The sequence below is a fragment of the Mercenaria mercenaria genome, chromosome 6 (genome assembly GCF_021730395.1).
Source record: "Mercenaria mercenaria strain notata chromosome 6, MADL_Memer_1, whole genome shotgun sequence".
Lineage (NCBI taxonomy): Eukaryota > Metazoa > Mollusca > Bivalvia > Venerida > Veneridae > Mercenaria > Mercenaria mercenaria.
Genome location: NC_069366.1, coordinates 67,032,764 through 67,051,496, shown reverse-complemented (window position 1 = coordinate 67,051,496; position 18,733 = coordinate 67,032,764). Strand labels below are relative to the sequence as shown.

General features: G+C 32.8%; 1 protein-coding gene and 1 non-coding gene across 2 annotated transcripts in view; one reads left to right on the top strand and one right to left on the bottom strand.

Annotated features, from left to right (window-relative positions):
* Positions 1–422: 422 nt before the first annotated feature.
* Positions 423–496, bottom strand: Trnas-cga (transfer RNA serine (anticodon CGA)). The gene has a single exon. It is a non-coding gene; the product is annotated as a tRNA-Ser (tRNA).
* Positions 497–1,096: 600 nt separating this feature from the next.
* Positions 1,097–18,733, top strand: part of LOC123550380 (N-acetylneuraminate lyase-like) — a 37,670-nt gene continuing 20,033 nt past the window's right edge. The window contains exons 1-5 of the mRNA XM_053546223.1: positions 1,097–1,245; positions 7,499–7,560; positions 7,969–8,039; positions 10,359–10,446; positions 17,183–17,246. Of these exons, the coding sequence (XP_053402198.1) occupies positions 1,237–1,245; positions 7,499–7,560; positions 7,969–8,039; positions 10,359–10,446; positions 17,183–17,246 (294 nt within the window). The 5' untranslated portion in view covers positions 1,097–1,236. The remainder of the gene's footprint in view (positions 1,246–7,498; positions 7,561–7,968; positions 8,040–10,358; positions 10,447–17,182; positions 17,247–18,733) is intronic.

The following is an 18,733-nucleotide window of genomic DNA, read 5'->3' as shown; positions in this document are numbered from 1 at the left end:
GCGTGATAACCCAGATTTCTGTTGAACCAGTTCTAATGTGCATTGCAGATCAGGCGTGTATAAAAAGCAGCACCTCTTTACTGAGTTCAACTTGGTGGATTTGATGTGGAGTAGACACGTTCGTCTGTACTGCTATGTGATATGGTGTACCATGATGGTTATTCGCACATGTAAATTATATATAAAGAGAGAGTGGTTTGCTGACTGTAGGCTAAAGCATTCTTCAGTAATTAAGCGTAAATCGTTTTCAGTCCCGATGATGTTAGTTTTGTCGATTGTGAAAGAAGTTCTACAACTTATATTAATCACTCTCGACACCTCTTTCCTGATGGAATCCATTACCACGAGGGCATGAGAGAAGAGGCCAGCTTCCGCCGGGCGCCAAGCAAGGGAGCTATTGGTACCATTTTCCATGTCTTTGGTATCACGCGGCCGGGGATCGAACCCACGACCTTCCGCACTCGAAGCGGACGCTCTACCACTAGGCTATCGTGGCGGCCAATGATGTTATGACCAACTGTCCCAAAGAACAGGAGTTTTCATTTTCTGACTAGAAACATTCCTATCGTTCTATGAAGTTGGACAACTTTTCTTGTTATTGATCAGAAACCAAATGGTCTACCATCTGAACTGCCAACGAACGGACGGACGGACGGACCAACTGACCGACCGACAGCCATTTACATCTTCTGTATTTGGTTTACATAACATCACAACGACCAAGACATTGTTTTGCGTAGAATCAAAGTGAGTAAAGCGGTCCCAAATAAATAGATCGGTATTTTAATCATAATCACCGAAAACGACAAGTATAAAACCCGCACGATAACTCAAACGATAACGTTTGATAGTTATGATTTTTCTTCATTAAAACATTTCAATACAGAAAATATTTTTGTATAACATTACAGTATGCACTTAACTTCTATCCTTCTATCATTGGCAACCATTTTGAGCTCAACGATGCATGAGAACCATATATTATAACAATCAAACGATAATATAAACATGTTGTCGTTTAAATTATCGTGCGGAAGTAGTAGAAAGCTAAAAATGTCACGGTACAGTATTACCTTGAGATCGTTCCGGAGGTAGATAATGATAGATAAAATGTTTCAGAAATCGGTCAATACAACCAGTATCATAAACTTTATCGTGATAACATTAATGAGCTACTTCATGTATATATACGTGCTTTAACGTGATATAGGAGTACTAATTTAACAGTAGACAGCAATGGCTACAGTAAGTAAATTATTTTTCTTTTTGTCTTCTTTTGTTTTTAATGATGAAATGGAAAATTAAATTCATATTTTTTAAAGATTTATAGCGCAACGAGTTTTGCCGATGGTCGCTGAACAGAATTTTATTTCAATAAACATATAGGAAAATTAGACCCATCGTGTAGAGATGGTACCTACCCAAATAAATCTAAGGGGAACAACTCTGAATTGACCAATAAACTGAAGCTAATATAAAACATTGGACAAAAGTGAAAGAAAAATCAGATAGGTCCTTTTTCCAACAACTGATCGGGCAGACAAAATATGACCTACATTTGTTTAAATCTCATTGTATTCAATATACAATATGCACACTTTTCTCATGGCTTACACTGACAGTTATAATTTTATAAGTTGTAGTGAGGCCATGATGGAAAGTTTAGTAATGCATGAAGATAATGTAAAATAATGCATAAATTCCTTTAAAGAAAATTTACGAAATTAAGAAACGTTATTAAAATATATAAGTTCTGATCTTTTAGTCAAAGTTATTTTAATTTATTGTTCTTAATGGTGATACATTGGTTTACACAAAATTTATATATTAAAAATGTAAAATTTATATATCCAACAATGAAAAATATAACAAAAAGAAAAGAGTTAAACTGGTATCACTTTTGTGTAATAAAGTAGCTAGATTGCGTATATTTATGACTTAAATGAATCACTTTGAAAGTGTTTCTTATGCTTTAGTCATTTGGAAGAGTTTCTCTTACTGTTCAGGAGTACTTTACTTCAAATAATGTAACACAAAAATTCATTGTCATCGAATATAATTACAATGTTTTAAGGTAGTGGTTGTAATTACAACATTTGAAGGTGGCTCATAGGTAATGACTCTATGTAATGTATTTTAAGCAATTCAACATTCTCTGGATGGAACTATCACGATCATTGCTTTAATTGAAAAACGAATAAATGCTGAAAAAGCATATGGAGTTTACTTTATTTGATGATTTTCGATACAGGTCAAATACTGTAAACGAGCTATAAGGTGTTTTATTTATTGTTTTTAACAAAGTAAGCGAGTAACTTCAGATATCAACATTAATTTATAACCTAAACTGTTTACACAACTTGAAAAAAGAAAAAAAAACATGTTTTGGTTGGGGCCTGTCATTTACAATTATGTCAGCAATTATCACCTGAATTGAGTGCATTTATGAATGGGAAATATTGATGGTAAAATGGTGTAGGGGTTTGTTTACATTATAAAATCTTTAATAACTTCTTTCAGGTAAATTTCTTTTAATATCACTTTACCAGTAAAATATTTTTCTCTTTTTAATTTTATCTTCCCCTTTTTCACAGATACTGAAGGTAGTCGTTTTCCCATTTATTACTGTATTTAAACTGTTTTCTGCATGTATAGTTATGCAGTATATTGTATATATTATATATGTATGTATGTATGTATGTATGTTTGTATGTAAGTATGTTTTTATGTAAGTATGTATGTTTGTATGTATGTATGTATGTATTGCTGATGCTGCCCACGCATTGTGGGACTCATGTCAATCTGTAAATGAACGAATTGAAATTGAATTGAAATTGGTATGGTTTTGTCAAGCTTATGATAAAGAGCATGTCATTCTCTTTCACTCAGAATGTTTTCAAGCGTTATAGACTCTTGGCTAGTCTTGGATTTTGACTTTATTAAAAGACAAAAGGAAGTTCAGTATAGGTTCTTTCAAAGTGTTGAAAGTAGACTAAACTTACACTATACTCTATTGAATTTATTTAGCTGTGGAAACTTTTGATATAGTCTATAATTGGGGAAATCGTAATTTCGATTTCCTAGTCTGTTCGAAATTTCAATGTTAGCAAAATGCAACTTCATTCTTTCGAAAATTTAAGTTTCAATCTTCTAACTTGCCCAAAATATGCCGCCTCAAATTTCAACGTTTTGAAACTGTTAATTTGCTCGAAATTTAATTCCAGCTCAAAATCAGTTCTTTAGATTTCAATTTTCGATAGACTCGAAGTTCAATGCCGGCTCGAATTTAACACGGAACATTTCAGTTTTGATCTTCGAGCTAGATCCAAATTCGATGTGAACTCGAAAATTCTTCTTTTTAAAATTTTGATTTTCAATCCTCAAACTTTTGACTGTAAACAAAATCAGATTATGGAGTGCCCACCAATTTCTAAATCCGTACATGTGTGCAGATTAGCGAGTGAGAAGAAATCGGTCTATACCGTTAACTCCCTGAGGCCGATATCGTAACATACCTGCTGCGGCGGGTTAAGAATTACCACCTGACGTCGAAGAACATTATCTAACCTTATCATAATCACACTCGCATACAGTCAGTTGAAATCATGCAGGAATTAACTTGGGTGTAAACTGAAATCATGATTAACTTGGGTGTAAACTGAAATATATATTGAAATTTTCACTTCGAAATATTCATAATTTTAACACACCTACTGCGTTTAATAGATATTTGAACATTAAATTCCCATAAATAGAAATGCATCATTAACACTGAATATTTACATCAGCATTACATAAATTTACACCCGTTTTTGGGTTAATATCAGTGGTTTATTTTGATGTATAATCTATTTCTAAACATGTACACAAATTTTGTGTGTCACGTGCTGAGACAGTTAAGTTGTAATATTTACATCTATCTTTGAATAATTATTAAAGTTACAAACATGCGTTTTTTACATATAACTTTTTTGTATTTTATGAAACATGCTTTGTTGTGTTATTTTCTATCCATTTGTATCGTATGTAATGTAAGTGTACCAATATTTCAGCCTTCTAAAACTTAACATTTTCCGACCATTCATTTATCTGATAATGGAATCGCATCGTCGGAATCATCATCCGACGGAACTGATATTTCAGAATCAGTATGATAATAAATAAATATTTTCGTCATTTTAAGAAAGATCTCTGGCCGACGACATTATTTTACTCTTTTGAAATACAGTATGAACGAAACACAGCGGAGATCGTCTTTTTACTTCATTTACATTACCGCATAGTTACAGACATTTATTTTAACAAGGGAACTAATTATTAGCACAACTAGTAATTATTACATCAAAGAAATAATAGCCAGTATGCAAAGAAATTTTGCTTTTGTCAAAATTATCAAAAATCAACAAGTACTTATCGCAATCATCATGATCTCGGTGCCGCGACTATACTCGTCAATCGCCGTCCTGGGGAGTTCTGATAACGCGCGTATAGTCGCATATTGACGCTACAGGGGTAGAAAATATAACGCCTATAGTCGCATTTCGGCCCCAGGGAGTTAAGGAGCTTAAATTCCGTAAGCATTGGTGGAAATATACGAGAATGTTCGAGTCTTTCCGATAACGATAAAAAAAACCTATACTCATCTACAAAACGCTTAAAGACTATTTTCTTATTCACCTAGAAAACTGAAGTTAATATGAAACAATAGCTAAATGAATAAAGATTACTAAGCCGTTTGCTATTGTCTTAAAGGGCAAATCACAAACTATTTATTCTTTGTCAAACAGAAGTAATTTCAGCAAATTATCTGTATTTTACTATGTATCTGATTGCAGATAGACACAAATAAAGTAAACGCAAAAGACCATTTTCTTTTAAATTCATTTTAAAATAATATATTAACAAGAAAGACAATATATTGAATATCATCACATCGTTTGCGAAGCTAAAATACCTATAATACTTTTTCCATAAATTTAAGTGAAGTAAAGGGCTCCTTTGCGCTATATAGAATATTTTTACTCATGCAAAAAATCGATGGGTCTAATTCTTCCATATGGAGCGACGTGCCTAACACATTAGAGTTACTGTAACTCTAGAGATTCCCCTTTTTTACGGCTAATACCCCATGAAGAGAACTGGCAACAAATTACATATTCCCCTAATGCAATTTCGTCATTCTCCAAGTTTTACGAAAGCCATGTGCGCTCCGAGGTACATTTTCGTCCGAATCCCTTACGCAGACAGTATACGTCATCATCCGGAAATAGCCGAGTGTGATTACGGGTCTGTTATTTTTAAAACAAGCATCGCCTAAAGTTTATTGAAACTGTATGCTCGGTTTCGTTGTTCTTGTTAATGGTCGTTATCATGCAGGAGTCAAAGTCCAGAGTTTTCCCCATGTTACAATGTATGACATGATTACAGTTCAGTCTTATAACGACCCTTCCATTCCATGCACCTTATTTGACAAAACAATGGAAGCATTATGTATGTACCCGTATTTATATAAGCTTATTTATAGCAGTCACCGGTCACCTAAAGGGGCAACTCCCTCAGAAGAATGTTAGGAATTATGGTTGGAGGGTAGTGCAGGAGCCGCCCAATTTCAGAAACTTGACTGGTTCTATATTTATTTATTTTATTCAAGTCTCATCAGCATACATAAATAAAGTCACAGTACATATTTGTATTACATATAATATCTTAAAACATATTTAATGCTGCCACTCAATACTGAGTTACTTGAGACTATATAGCATGATATAATTTATATCAGAGATTATATCATATAAAACAAACTCCACATTATATTGCACTTATAAAAAACCCATATTGTATGCTATCACAAAAGGGTTATTACTATTATATTAAAGGATAAACGTATTCTCTCTAATTCAATCCCCTATGTGATATTTACATCTACTATTGTAATCTAAATCTATACATATTTGATATATTTTACATAATTAAAACTTGAATCCATTTCTTTTGTAGATAAAAACTGCCATAAAATTTAGCTTAAAATACTGAAAACGCAAAACAGGCATTACTATGCAACCGTTAGAAAATGTATGTAAGAAATCTGGTCCAACATTAATCAGATTAATGTTGGTTTGATTAGCAAAATGTATTCAGGGTTACATAAAATTAAGTGAAAGCATCAATGTATTAAGAACTGACTACTTATTTACAAAGACATAAAATTCTTCTTTGTAAAATATCATGACAGGTTTTGGCTGTACATCTTATCATTTCCTGGTTGGACATAATAAAGATTATTTTTTCTACATCAGAAAAGTTGATAAAATTTGCTTCTGTTGATATTGCCTTAGTAAACAGGACCTGTCTTATATCACTGTAAATGTGGCAATGAAATAGAGCATGTACTTCAGTTTCAACTTCTTTACAAAACGGACACAGTCTATTTTCAAAACTCTCAAATCTCCCTGTTTCCATCCGCAATGGTGCTACACCACACCTGAACTTGGCTAATGCAGACCTGTGTTTAAGTGGTAAAATAAATTTACAGTACTGCTCAACTTGGAGTTCTGATTTATACAAACGATACATTCTCAGTTTATTTCTTCCTTTATGAGATGGACCAACAACACTTTGTATTTGACTCAACCATGTTGCCTTACATTTTTCTAATAGTGCTGTCTTAACAGTATTATACAATGATGGAGAAATAGGGGAAGAAATGTCAACACTGAGGTCAATATTCAACTTCCTCATTAATACAGTGATTACAAAATATATATTCTTACATGACCCAGAAGCTAGTGAACAAGCCCACAAAGCTATACGTTTGTTCAGTCTAGTTACATTAATTAGTGTTTGACACATGTTGCATAGACTTAATTATACATAACACTTGTTTAACATAAGCTGGTTCCCATCCCATCTCTCCAATAAGTGCAGCCTTTAGTGTATACTTTCACACCCCTAACAAGAATCTCATGGCCCTGTTTTGAACCGCATTAATACATGAATACTCCTTAAACCCCCAAACGGAGGCAGCATAACTTATAACAGGTCGAACTATATATGACGTTTGGTATGAAGCTTAAAAAAGAGACTGCAAAAGTTATTTTGGTTAGAGGAGCGGGGCTTGAACTCATTTCTCTGCTATTGAAGTGTTACCACTGGTACACTGCGTCTGCTCTGGAAAAATAGGTATCTATGTCGGTTTTGTTCAAAAGTGATTTTGTAATATTTTTTTCATAAGTAAGTGTTATGACTGCCCTGTACCAGATCCTCAATCTACAATATTCGGACCACCGGTCTGTGACCTCAGGCCAGTGCGACACACCAGTATCAGGACCATTACGGAAACACAACTGTATCAGTAGTACATGTATATATATATATATGTATGACTGTTAGCATTCATCATCATAATTGTCAATGATATACATTATGTGCAATACAACAACGAAATTCAAATATTGGCATGTGATATAATTAACTGTCCTAGTTGTTTTTTGTTTTGTAGGTGAGAACATTCAAGCTAGAAGGTTTGGTACCTGCGGTGTTTACACCGATGACTCCTGAAGGGTAACTCATTCATCGGCATACTCCCATTACAAATTAACATTTAATGTCATGAATTTCGGTCAGTTAAAATATACAAACGGGCCTGTGCATATTTTATACATAGATATGTCACATACGTTACAAAATTTAAACTCGTTATTTTGCGGTTGCCTTCATGTTTGCAACTTTATATGATTTAATATACCCTTTCATTTTATATACAAATCAGTCCTTGTGAACATATATTGTCTACAGCTCCTTGCCGATTTGTTTTTCCTTCTCCAACATTAAACAGACACACACACGAAGAAATCCGAAATGGTATTCGGCCCGTTTATTACATCTGCGGCTAATGAATATTCATTGCAAACAAAAGAAATTTCGAATTCTTGAATACAGTTTTTTAATTAAATGTTTTTGTTATTTTAGAGAAGTAGATTATGACAAGATTGATATGTACTGTCAGCATTTGTCAAATAACGGGATAACGCAGATATATGGTGAGTAATTTGGGGAGGAAAACTTCGAGATTAGTAATTTAATTCGTGTTCGTTTCACCTGTTTAACTTAATAAAAACGGTGGTAACGGTTATGATTTACAACATTCTGTACCATATCTTATATTGTTGTAACGGTTATGATTTTCAGACTTATATCATGGTAATTGATATGATGATTTTCAACATTCTGTACCATATCTTATATTGTTGTAACGGTTATATTTTTCAACATTCTACACCATATCTTATATTGATCTTATATTGTCGTAACGGTTATGTTTTTCAACATTCTACACCATATCTTATATTGTTGTAACGACTATGATTTTCAGACATATCATGGTAATTGATATGATTTTCAACATTCTACATCATATCTTATATTGTTGTAACGGTTATATTTTTCAACATTCTACACCATATCTTATATTGATCTTATATTGTTATAACGCTTATGATTTACAACATTCTGTACCATATCCTATATTGTTGTAACGATTATGATTTTCAGACATATCATAGTAATTGATATGATTTTCAACATTCTGGGCCGTATCTTATATTGTTGTAACGATTATGATTTTCAGACATATCATGGTAATTGATATAATTTTCAACATTCTACATCATATCTTATATTGTTGTAACGACTATGATTTTCAGACATATCATGGTAATTGATATGATTTTCAACATTCTGGGCCATATCTTATATTGTTGTAACGGTTATGATTTACAACATTCTGTACAAAATCTTATATTGTTGTAACGGTTATGATTTTCAGACAAATCATGGTAATTGATATGATTTTCAACATTCTGGGCCATATCTTATATTGTTGTAACGGTTATGATTTTCAACATTCTGTACCATATCTTATATTATTGTAACGACTATGATTTTCAGACATATCATGGTAATTGATATGATTTTCAACATTCTGGGCCATATCTTATATTGTTGTAACGGTTATGTTTTTCAACATTCTACACCATATCTTATATTGTTGTAACGACTATGATTTTCAGACATATCATGGTAATTGATATGATTTTCAACATTCTGGGCCATATCTTATATTGTTGTAACGGTTATGATTTACAACATTCTGTACCATATCTTATATTGTTGTAACGATTATGATTTTCAGACATATCATGGTAATTGATATGATTTTCAACATTCTACATCATATCTTATATTGTTGTAACGACTATGATTTTCAGACATATCATGGTAATTGATATGATTTTCAACATTCTGGGCCATATCTTATATTGTTGTAACGGTTATGATTTACAACATTCTGTACCATATCTTATATTGTTGTAACGGTTATGATTTTCAGACAAATCATGGTAATTGATATGATTTTCAACATTCTGGGCCATATCTTATATTGTTGTAACGGTTATGATTTTCAACATTCTGTACCATATCTTATATTATTGTAACGACTATGATTTTCAGACATATCATGGTAATTGATATGATTTTCAACATTCTGGGCCATATCTTATATTGTTGTAACGGTTATGTTTTTCAACATTCTACACCATATCTTATATTGTTGTAACGACTATGATTTTCAGACATATCATGGTAATTGATATGATTTTCAACATTCTGGGCCATATCTTATATTGTTGTAACGGTTATGATTTACAACATTCTGTACCATATCTTATATTGTTGTAACGATTATGATTTTCAGACTTATATCATGGTAATTGATATGATTTTCAACATTCTGGGCAATATCTTATATTGTTGTAATATGTGTAACGGTTAAGATTTCAACATTCTACACCATATCTTATATTGTTGTAACGGTTATATTTTTCAACATTCTACACCATATCTTATATTGATCTTATATTGTTGTAACGGTTATGTTTTTCAACATTCTACACCATATCTTATATTGTTGTAACGACTATGATTTTCAGACATATCATGGTAATTGATATGATTTTCAACATTCTGGGCCATATCTTATATTGGTGTAACGGTTATGATTTTCAGACTTATATCAATTGTAATTGATATGATTTTCAACATTCTACACCATATCTTATATTGTTGTAATATGTGTAACGGTTAAGATTTTCAACATTCTACACCATATCTTATATTGTTATAACGGTTATGATTTACAACATTCTGTACCATATCTTATATTGTTGTAACGGTTATGATTTTCAACATTCCGTACCATATCTTATATTGTTGTAACGGTTATGATTTACAACGTTCTGCACCATGACTAATATCGTTGTAACGGTAAGGATTTCTGTATTCTGTGGTTTTTTTTTCAGTGAATGGAACTACCGGTGAAGGATTCTCATTAACACTTGAAGAGAGAGAGAAAATTGTTGAAAAGTGGATAGAGGTTGGCAAGAAAAGGTAAACGGCTGGATTGCGTTAATAATATACGACGATGCACAGTGTCCTACAAAAATCTGAGGACAATCAGAAATAGATGCAAACATAAGATATGATGTTTGGTATTTTTTTTTTAAATCATAATATATCTTTGCTTCGTAAATGATCATTTTATGTTGTTAAAGTCTGAACGGACTCGGTCAATTCGAGTTTGCTGTTATTTTGCTTCGTTGCATTCTATACTTCATACTGTATCATTCGCTCTGAGACGGGCATGTCCTTGAAGTTGCAAGCCGCGCATGAGCAACGTTATTTCCAAATTCGCTACGCTCAAACGTAAATAAATTATTTATCCCATAATCAAAGTAAATCGAGGGATGAAAGGAGAACAAATACATAAATGCATTTTAGGATTTGTTGTCTGCATTGTCATGTATCGAACAACAAAGAAGGAACGGGATTATATATAATTTTAATGTAAGATGCAACTATTGTTACACTTCTGATAACTTTTAATCGTTTCTAAACCTTAATCGACCTCTCCACTATCACTGAACAATTGACATTCTATACAATAAATATCGACTTCATAGCCGTCATTATATTCATAAAATATATCAGAATGTCATAAAAGCACAAAACACATATATTTCCTGATGTTAGAATAACTGAAATGTTAAAAGAAAACTTAAGTTGTTGAAATGCATTATTGATACACATGCAAATGATGTTAAGAAAAGTCAATGTCAGAAATTGTATACAGACATAACATTTTGAATGACTTTTGCTCTTTGCATGCCTGACTGCATTTGAACACTGAACAAAGATTTATCAAATAGCCAATTTACTGACTGCATAAAGTGTAGAACAAATACCCTTATGCACCTTTATGAAATGATACAAGTGTTAGTTTGTGTTCAATTATCATAATAGACAGTATATGCGAGGCCTTATAGAATATAGCGTGATTATAAGAAGCCATTGTGCAAATCAAGTATATTCAATATTCAAAAGATACCCAGATAAATGATATAATGTTGGAAATATTGATACAAAACTGAACATCTAAATAATACGTGTGTGAAAATGTCTGAACAAGGGAGATAACCCCACTATCAAACAGACTGACTTTGCCTGATACGTTGAAAATAATATGATTTAGAAATAAATGTATTTTGCTTTATCATTATCTTATAAATACAGATAGTGTAATTGCGATAAACATTGACAAAATAACTATAGAACCCATAAATATCACCATTGCCCATCGGCTTGCCATAATACAACAATAAATCTCGGGCCTTGGCGCTTGCTCTTGCCCATCGTGTTGGCGAAATCTCGCCCATTGGCGTTCGTCCTTGCCCTCGGCTTGGCGTTATACAACTAAATATTTGCTAAATCATAATGTATATAAATATGAATAGTGCAGTTGCGTTAAGAATTGACAAAAAACTATTGAACCATGAATCCCACCCTTGCCCATCGGCTTGGCGTAATACAACCGTAAATCTCGCCCATCGGCGCTCGCCCTTGCCCTCGGCTTGGCGTAATACAACTATATACTTGCTCAATCATAATCTTATAAATATGGATAGTTGAACTGCGATAAAAAATCACAAAATAACTATAGAACCACGAATCTCGCCCTTGCCCATCGGCTTGGCATAATACAACAATAAATCTGTCACAAACTGACATACGGGCCTCAATGTATCTGTAGTATAATACAGGTATTAAATCATCTTTTTGTAAATTTTTGAGTTATTGAGGTAAATGTCAGATTTTATGCATGAAATACCTCTCATGTTTTTCTGTATTTCAGAACTTAAATTTCCATGTAAATTTTATTTAATTCGGTTCAGTAATAAGAAAGTTGATATTGTATAAACTTCAGTAATTTATGTTTTTATCCCCAAAACCATTATAACGGGCCTTAAATTGTCCAATTCAATTCCGCCCCAAAGTAGTTAGATTTCCCTGCTATATCGTGATTCCCGTGGAAATGCTAATAGTCTGAGTTCACGCATATGCCGTGAGTTCCGTGAAATCCAATATTTGGCGGGATATAACCCTACAAATAGACTGGACTAGATATGCCTAGTGCACACAATTTTCGACATTAGACGGATTTATGTCAAATTGATTTTTCTTGGTAGAAAGTTTGCTCGATCGAGGTAAGAAATTTATTTGTTAGATTTTTGTATAACTTTTGAATTACGATTTTTATTTAGTAAATTTTTGTTCATTTTACAGAAATTTATAACGTTTACTTTTCGGCATAAGATTTTGGCTAGTTTCGGTATGTCGGGCTAATTTATTAAATTTTTCAGACTTTTGTAAATTGTTTCGAAAGAGGAATCTAAAATGTTTCGTTTGTATAAGCTGTAAGATTTGTACTGAAATTTGTGTAACATGATAATTGTAAAGTACCCTTTGTCATAAACATGTCAAACATTTCGTTGTTAATTATTGAACGCCGTTACTGTATTGCATTGTAATGTATAAATTTATGTGGCAGGTCTAGTACCGTGTATGTAATATGTTATTGTAATTTGAAATTATTGCCAGTCTATAGCATATACATACAATGTCCGTTTTGTTGAATGGAAATTGACATTATATTGATACCAGCTATTGTATAACATTTAATTTGTCCCCGGTACGTCCATCCTGTCCCAAAATCTCGCCTATTGGCGGTCGTCCTTGCCCTCGGCTTGGCGTAATACAACTAAATGTTTGCTAAATCATAATGTATATAAATATGGATAGTGCAGTTGCGATAAGAACTGACAAACAAACTAATGAACCATGAATCTCACCCTTACCCATCGGCTTGGCGTAATACAACCATAAATCCCGCCCATCGGCGCTGGCCCTTGTCCTCGACTTTGCGTCATACTACTACATATTTGCTTAATCATAATATTATAAATACGGATAGTGCAATTGCGATACAAATTGACGAAATAACTATAGAACTAAAAATCTCGATTTTGCGTCATACAACTACATATTTGCTAAATCACAATCTATAAATATGGGTAGCGGAATTGCGATAAAAATTGACAAATAACTATAAAACCATAAATCTCGCAATTGTTCATCGGTTTGACGTAATACAACAATAAATCTCGCCCATTGGAGGATTCCTTTGCCCTTGACTTTGCGTCATACAACTATATATTTGCTAAATCATAATCTTATTAATATTGATAGTGGAATTGTGATAAAAATTGACAAATAACTATAGAACCATAAATCTCGTCCTTGTCCATCGGATTGATGTAATACAACAATAAATCCCGCCCATTGGAGGTTTCCCTTGCCCTCGACTTGGCGTCATACAAGTATATATTTGCTAAATCATTATCTTATAAATATGGGTAGTGTAACTGCGAAAAAATGGACCAAATAACTATAGAACCATAAATCTTGCCCTTTCCCATCGGTTTGACGTAATAAAAATTTAAATCTCGGCCATTGGCGTTTGCCCTTGCCCTCGGCTTTGCGTCATACAACTATATACTTGCTTAATCATAATCATGTAAATATGGATAGTCAATTGCGATAAAATTCAACAAAATAACTATAGAACCATAGAATCTCACTCTTTCCCATCGGTTTTGCATAATACAACTATAAATCTCAACCCTAAGCATACGCCGCTCTCCATTGACGTCATGCTGCTTAATCTAATCGCATCTTAAACTTAAATTACATAAATCGTTAAAAAATACTCCTCTTTTTTAAGGTTCATGTAAAGCGTTTGAGACCACCCCTTAGGTAAATTTTCATTTTGGAAATTATACCAGACAGATTCATAATATTCATAACTTATATATACGGAGTTGTTCAGAAGAAGTAGAAAATACTTTCTATAGAGGTCACCTTGTTTGGTAATATGTATTTTGTCTTACAAAACATGTACTTCAGCTGTCCACATTCTATTTTGTACAAAATATCAAACTTTTTTTTTCAAACATATTTTATCTCTAAGTTTGTTTTTGTTGTGTGTCTTGCAGACATCTAGGTACTCCGGGAAATGAAAAATAGTTTACTTTTATATTTTTATATTTGTTGAAATACTGCAGTTTTGTGTCAGTTTGACAGCTCTACTTTCACTTTCATTTTGCAATTTTTGCATCTTTTTGAAATGTACATGGTTTGTAACAATTTCAACTCCCGGAGTACCTGGACAAATACGTTAGACACACAATGATTATGACAGTAATGACAAAATACTTTTGAAAAAGAAGCTTGATATCTTCTACAAAATAGAACATGAACAGTCAAAGCACATGTGATATAAGACAAAATGTGTTGTTCAAAATTGAACAACCTGTCTTGAAATTTTCTTCTACTTATTTTGAACATTTTTGTGTATTCTTTATGATATGTGGCGTAAAAAAACTAAAACAAAAATTTCACCCGAGGGGTTGTTTCAAAAGACTTTACAAGAACCTTAAGCCTCTCTCTGGACCATATGGATAAATTTGTTGTCGGTCAGCCTATGTCTCCTCACTCTCTGTATAGACGGTGTCCGACACTAGACTCGTCGTAAATTATTTCTCATGTTTTTTTCATCCTTTACTTTATCATACTGATGTACTGAGTTCTTGTCTACTTATTTCATCAGCAACTTCGGCAAGTTTACCACTGTGACAGTCTTTGTTACAACTTTGGGTAGATCAAACTCTAAAAAATGCATTTTTTCACAAACATCTAGCTGAAATGTAAACGTTGACGAGCATTTGCGGTCATTCAATATCTTGAGAATGTTCACTGAAGCTAGTTAAACCCTTTCACCGGAATCAAAGTTCTTTCGGCTCCATTGCAACTAAATTTGCCACCGAATTCCCAAGTGGTCGTTTGTTCACCAGCCATTATAATCCAGTTCGTATACATGTAAGTAGTGTGTGTTGTGTTAAGCAATGCAGACAACCTCGAATGACTTAACTGACTATTCAACTCTGCTATATACCAACTGAAATTTGCACGAACTAATCGTGTAACAAACACTTCAATAACTTTTCAATACATTAAAATCTCGATTACTTTAAACCTAGAGTAAATATATTTTGTTGTATCCTTAACAAACAGTAATCCGTTATAACCTCCCATTATCGAGCATGTTTATATAATGATGTTCAGTTATTTTGACCCATTTTTAAATGACCTTGTCTGGTGGACGTGAAACAAATGTAAGACTACAATTGCAGTAGTATGTATATATGAGCCGCGCCATTAGAAAACCAACATAGTGGGTGTGCGACCAGCATGGATCCAGACCAGCCTGCGCATCCGCGCAGTCTGGTCAGGCTCCATGCTGTTCGCTTTTAAAGCCTATTGGAATTGGAGAAACTGTTAGCGAACAGCATGGATCCTGACCAGACTGCGCGGATGCGCAGGCTGGTCTGGATCCATGCTGGTCGCACACCCGCTATGTTGGTTTTCTCATGGCACGGCTCATATTATAGTCTTGTACTGATTTAACACAATGTTGTCGAATCATTGTCTTTATGAATAGTCAAGACGGGATGTTTCAAATTGCACCTTAAAACTAATAATATGAAAATATGTACATAATTAAATGCAATCTTATTGATCAATTCATCAAGTAGCCTTTTTCATCTAACTTTCAGTAAATTACCAAGACTGATTTTGCCATCCATTAGGATATTAATTCTTTTGGATTCATCGGTCTGTTCCTCTTGTTCAACTACTTCATTCGGTTTCACTGGAATATGACTACATGGTAACAGCCAAAACAATCAGAGCGATTATAGCCCTTAAAATGATTGCTGTAATAATCACGTTCACAATTATTGTAGCAAAATGAGTTTTAAGCCCTTAAAGTGATTGTTGTTATTATCACGTTCACAATTATTGTAATAAAATGAGTTTTTAGCTCTTAAAGTGATTGTTGTTATTATCACATTCACAATTATTGTAGTAAAATGAGTTTTTAGCCCTTAAAGTGATTGTTGTTACTATCACATTCATAATGATTGTAGTAAAATGTGTGTTTTAGCCCTTAAAGCGATTGTTGTTGTTATTACATTCACAATGATTGTGGTAAAATGAGTTTTAGCTCTTATTGTGATTGCTGTTATTAACACAATCATAGATTTTTTGTGAAAATGTGATTATAACCTTAAATAGGGTTGCTTTAATCATTACAATTACAGAGATAGTTGTAAAATGTGACTGTAGTTCTTAATGTGATTGATGGTATAATCATGATCACGGTATTGTTTGTAATTCTAACACGACCCGATTCATTTTCCTATTAAACAAAGAAGGATGAAAATTGCGTTTTATTATACAACAATTCATTTTTCTGACGTCACAATTATTACGTCATAACGTTAAATGACATAGCGGCGCGCTGGAAAAAAAATAACGGAAAACAGGCATATATTTAATAAATGTCGTCAAGAATGTACATTAACATCCTTGGTAACGTGTTAAAATCAAAATAATATATCTCATTTATTGATTTGCTCTTGAATAAAATCATTGTTTGTCGTTCAGATGCGTATTATTATATCACTCGACCTGCGCCCTCGTGATATAATTCCTTCGCATCTGAACTCCAGACAATGATTTTATATATTATTTCTTAAACAATGTGATTACACAAATGACTTTTGTATGGTTGCTGTAATAACCACAATCACAGTATTATGTTGCAAAAATGTGATTGTAATACCTAATATGTATGTTGTAATCATCTAACTTCATTATACATTTACAGTGGAAGAATAAAGTCAATCGTTGTACAGGTCGGTGCTCTGAATCTTCATGACACTTTAGCGATGGTAATGTATTATTTTAGATTCTGTTCACTTTTCTTTATTATAACCTAACGTTTGGGAATGTTAATCAATGACAGAATATTTTAGTAGATTTTTTCTGTACTAGATTCTCTCTAAAATATTTTGGAATGTTTCTTATCTAGTAATGATAAAGCCGATTTAATAAAATTTAAAGTACAAGAATGTCAGCATTTACCATTTGGCAATGCATTTTCGGAATAGTAGTCTTTTCATTGTCTCCAGCAGTAGCGCGTACATATTAGTTTTCAGTATATAAATCATAAAAATAAAATATATATTCACAGTTAAAGTAAAAGAAGTATTTGTCACTGGTTAAGAACAATTTATTGGTAAAATTAATTTTGAATGTGAAGTAATAAGAAAATTATTTGTTTTCTAAAGAAGTTCAAAATCTTTTCACTCGTGAACACCCTATTTTACATTCTTCCTGAAGGCCTCCAAACCCGTGAAAATATTGCATTTTGTGTTCATTTTGTGAAATCTATTCCCGTAATACACAAATGTCCTCTATTCATTAATAGTCTTTTAATTTCTTCCAATAGACGTGAACAGTATTTGTTTTTCTCATTTTATCCATGATAGAAACTAGGCAAAATGGCAATTTACTTTGTAATGGTCATTTTGATACTTTCAGTAGTAGAATTTTATGAATGTAAGCAATTTAAATATACATTATTAACAAAGCGACTGCACTATTTGAAAATAATATTACAAGGAAACAAATCTCTAATATAATACTTGCCTGTAAATGTCTGACCTTTCCAGACGTTCAAGAATGAAATAATTGCAACCATTGTTTTAGACCTGGTGCCTCAATGATTGTTTTTATTTGATATATATATTATTTGTAAGTTTAAAGGATTCAGTATGTACAAAGTATAGTATAGATTTATTGAATGACTTGCCTGTCAATAGACAAAACTACTGCCCGAGGTACGAAAGACCGAGGACCAATAGTTTGTACTATTGACCGACAAGCTATTCAGTAAATGATTTATTACATGACAGCTGAAATGAATTATCACACTTTTTCTCTTCAAGTCCTTTAGCCCACACAATTTAGATTTGAACTTTAGACCGGTCTATAGCACAAACTGTGGACCGGCACTTCATATAAGGGGTCATAAAATTATTTATATGTTAAGTCTGAGAGTGTTCCGTTTTACTGGAACGGATAAGAAAAGATGTGTTACTGTTTCTTACTGATAAACCTTTCTTTTGGCGCCGTCTGTATAAAAACGATAAAAGATGTTCAAAGAATTAAGGACCAAATTCGTAAACCCAATATATTTCAATCCTGCTGCTGTGAATTTTGAAGTGCTGTACCTTTTTAATGCAACTATTTCTCCTCTGTTCACTGGTCTTAGAAACATTTATAAATCATTAATAATAGCACAAAAAGTAACAGTATTTCGATTTATAAAATATTCCTTTTTTTTTTGGCGAACACCGTCTAAGAACGAAATCGT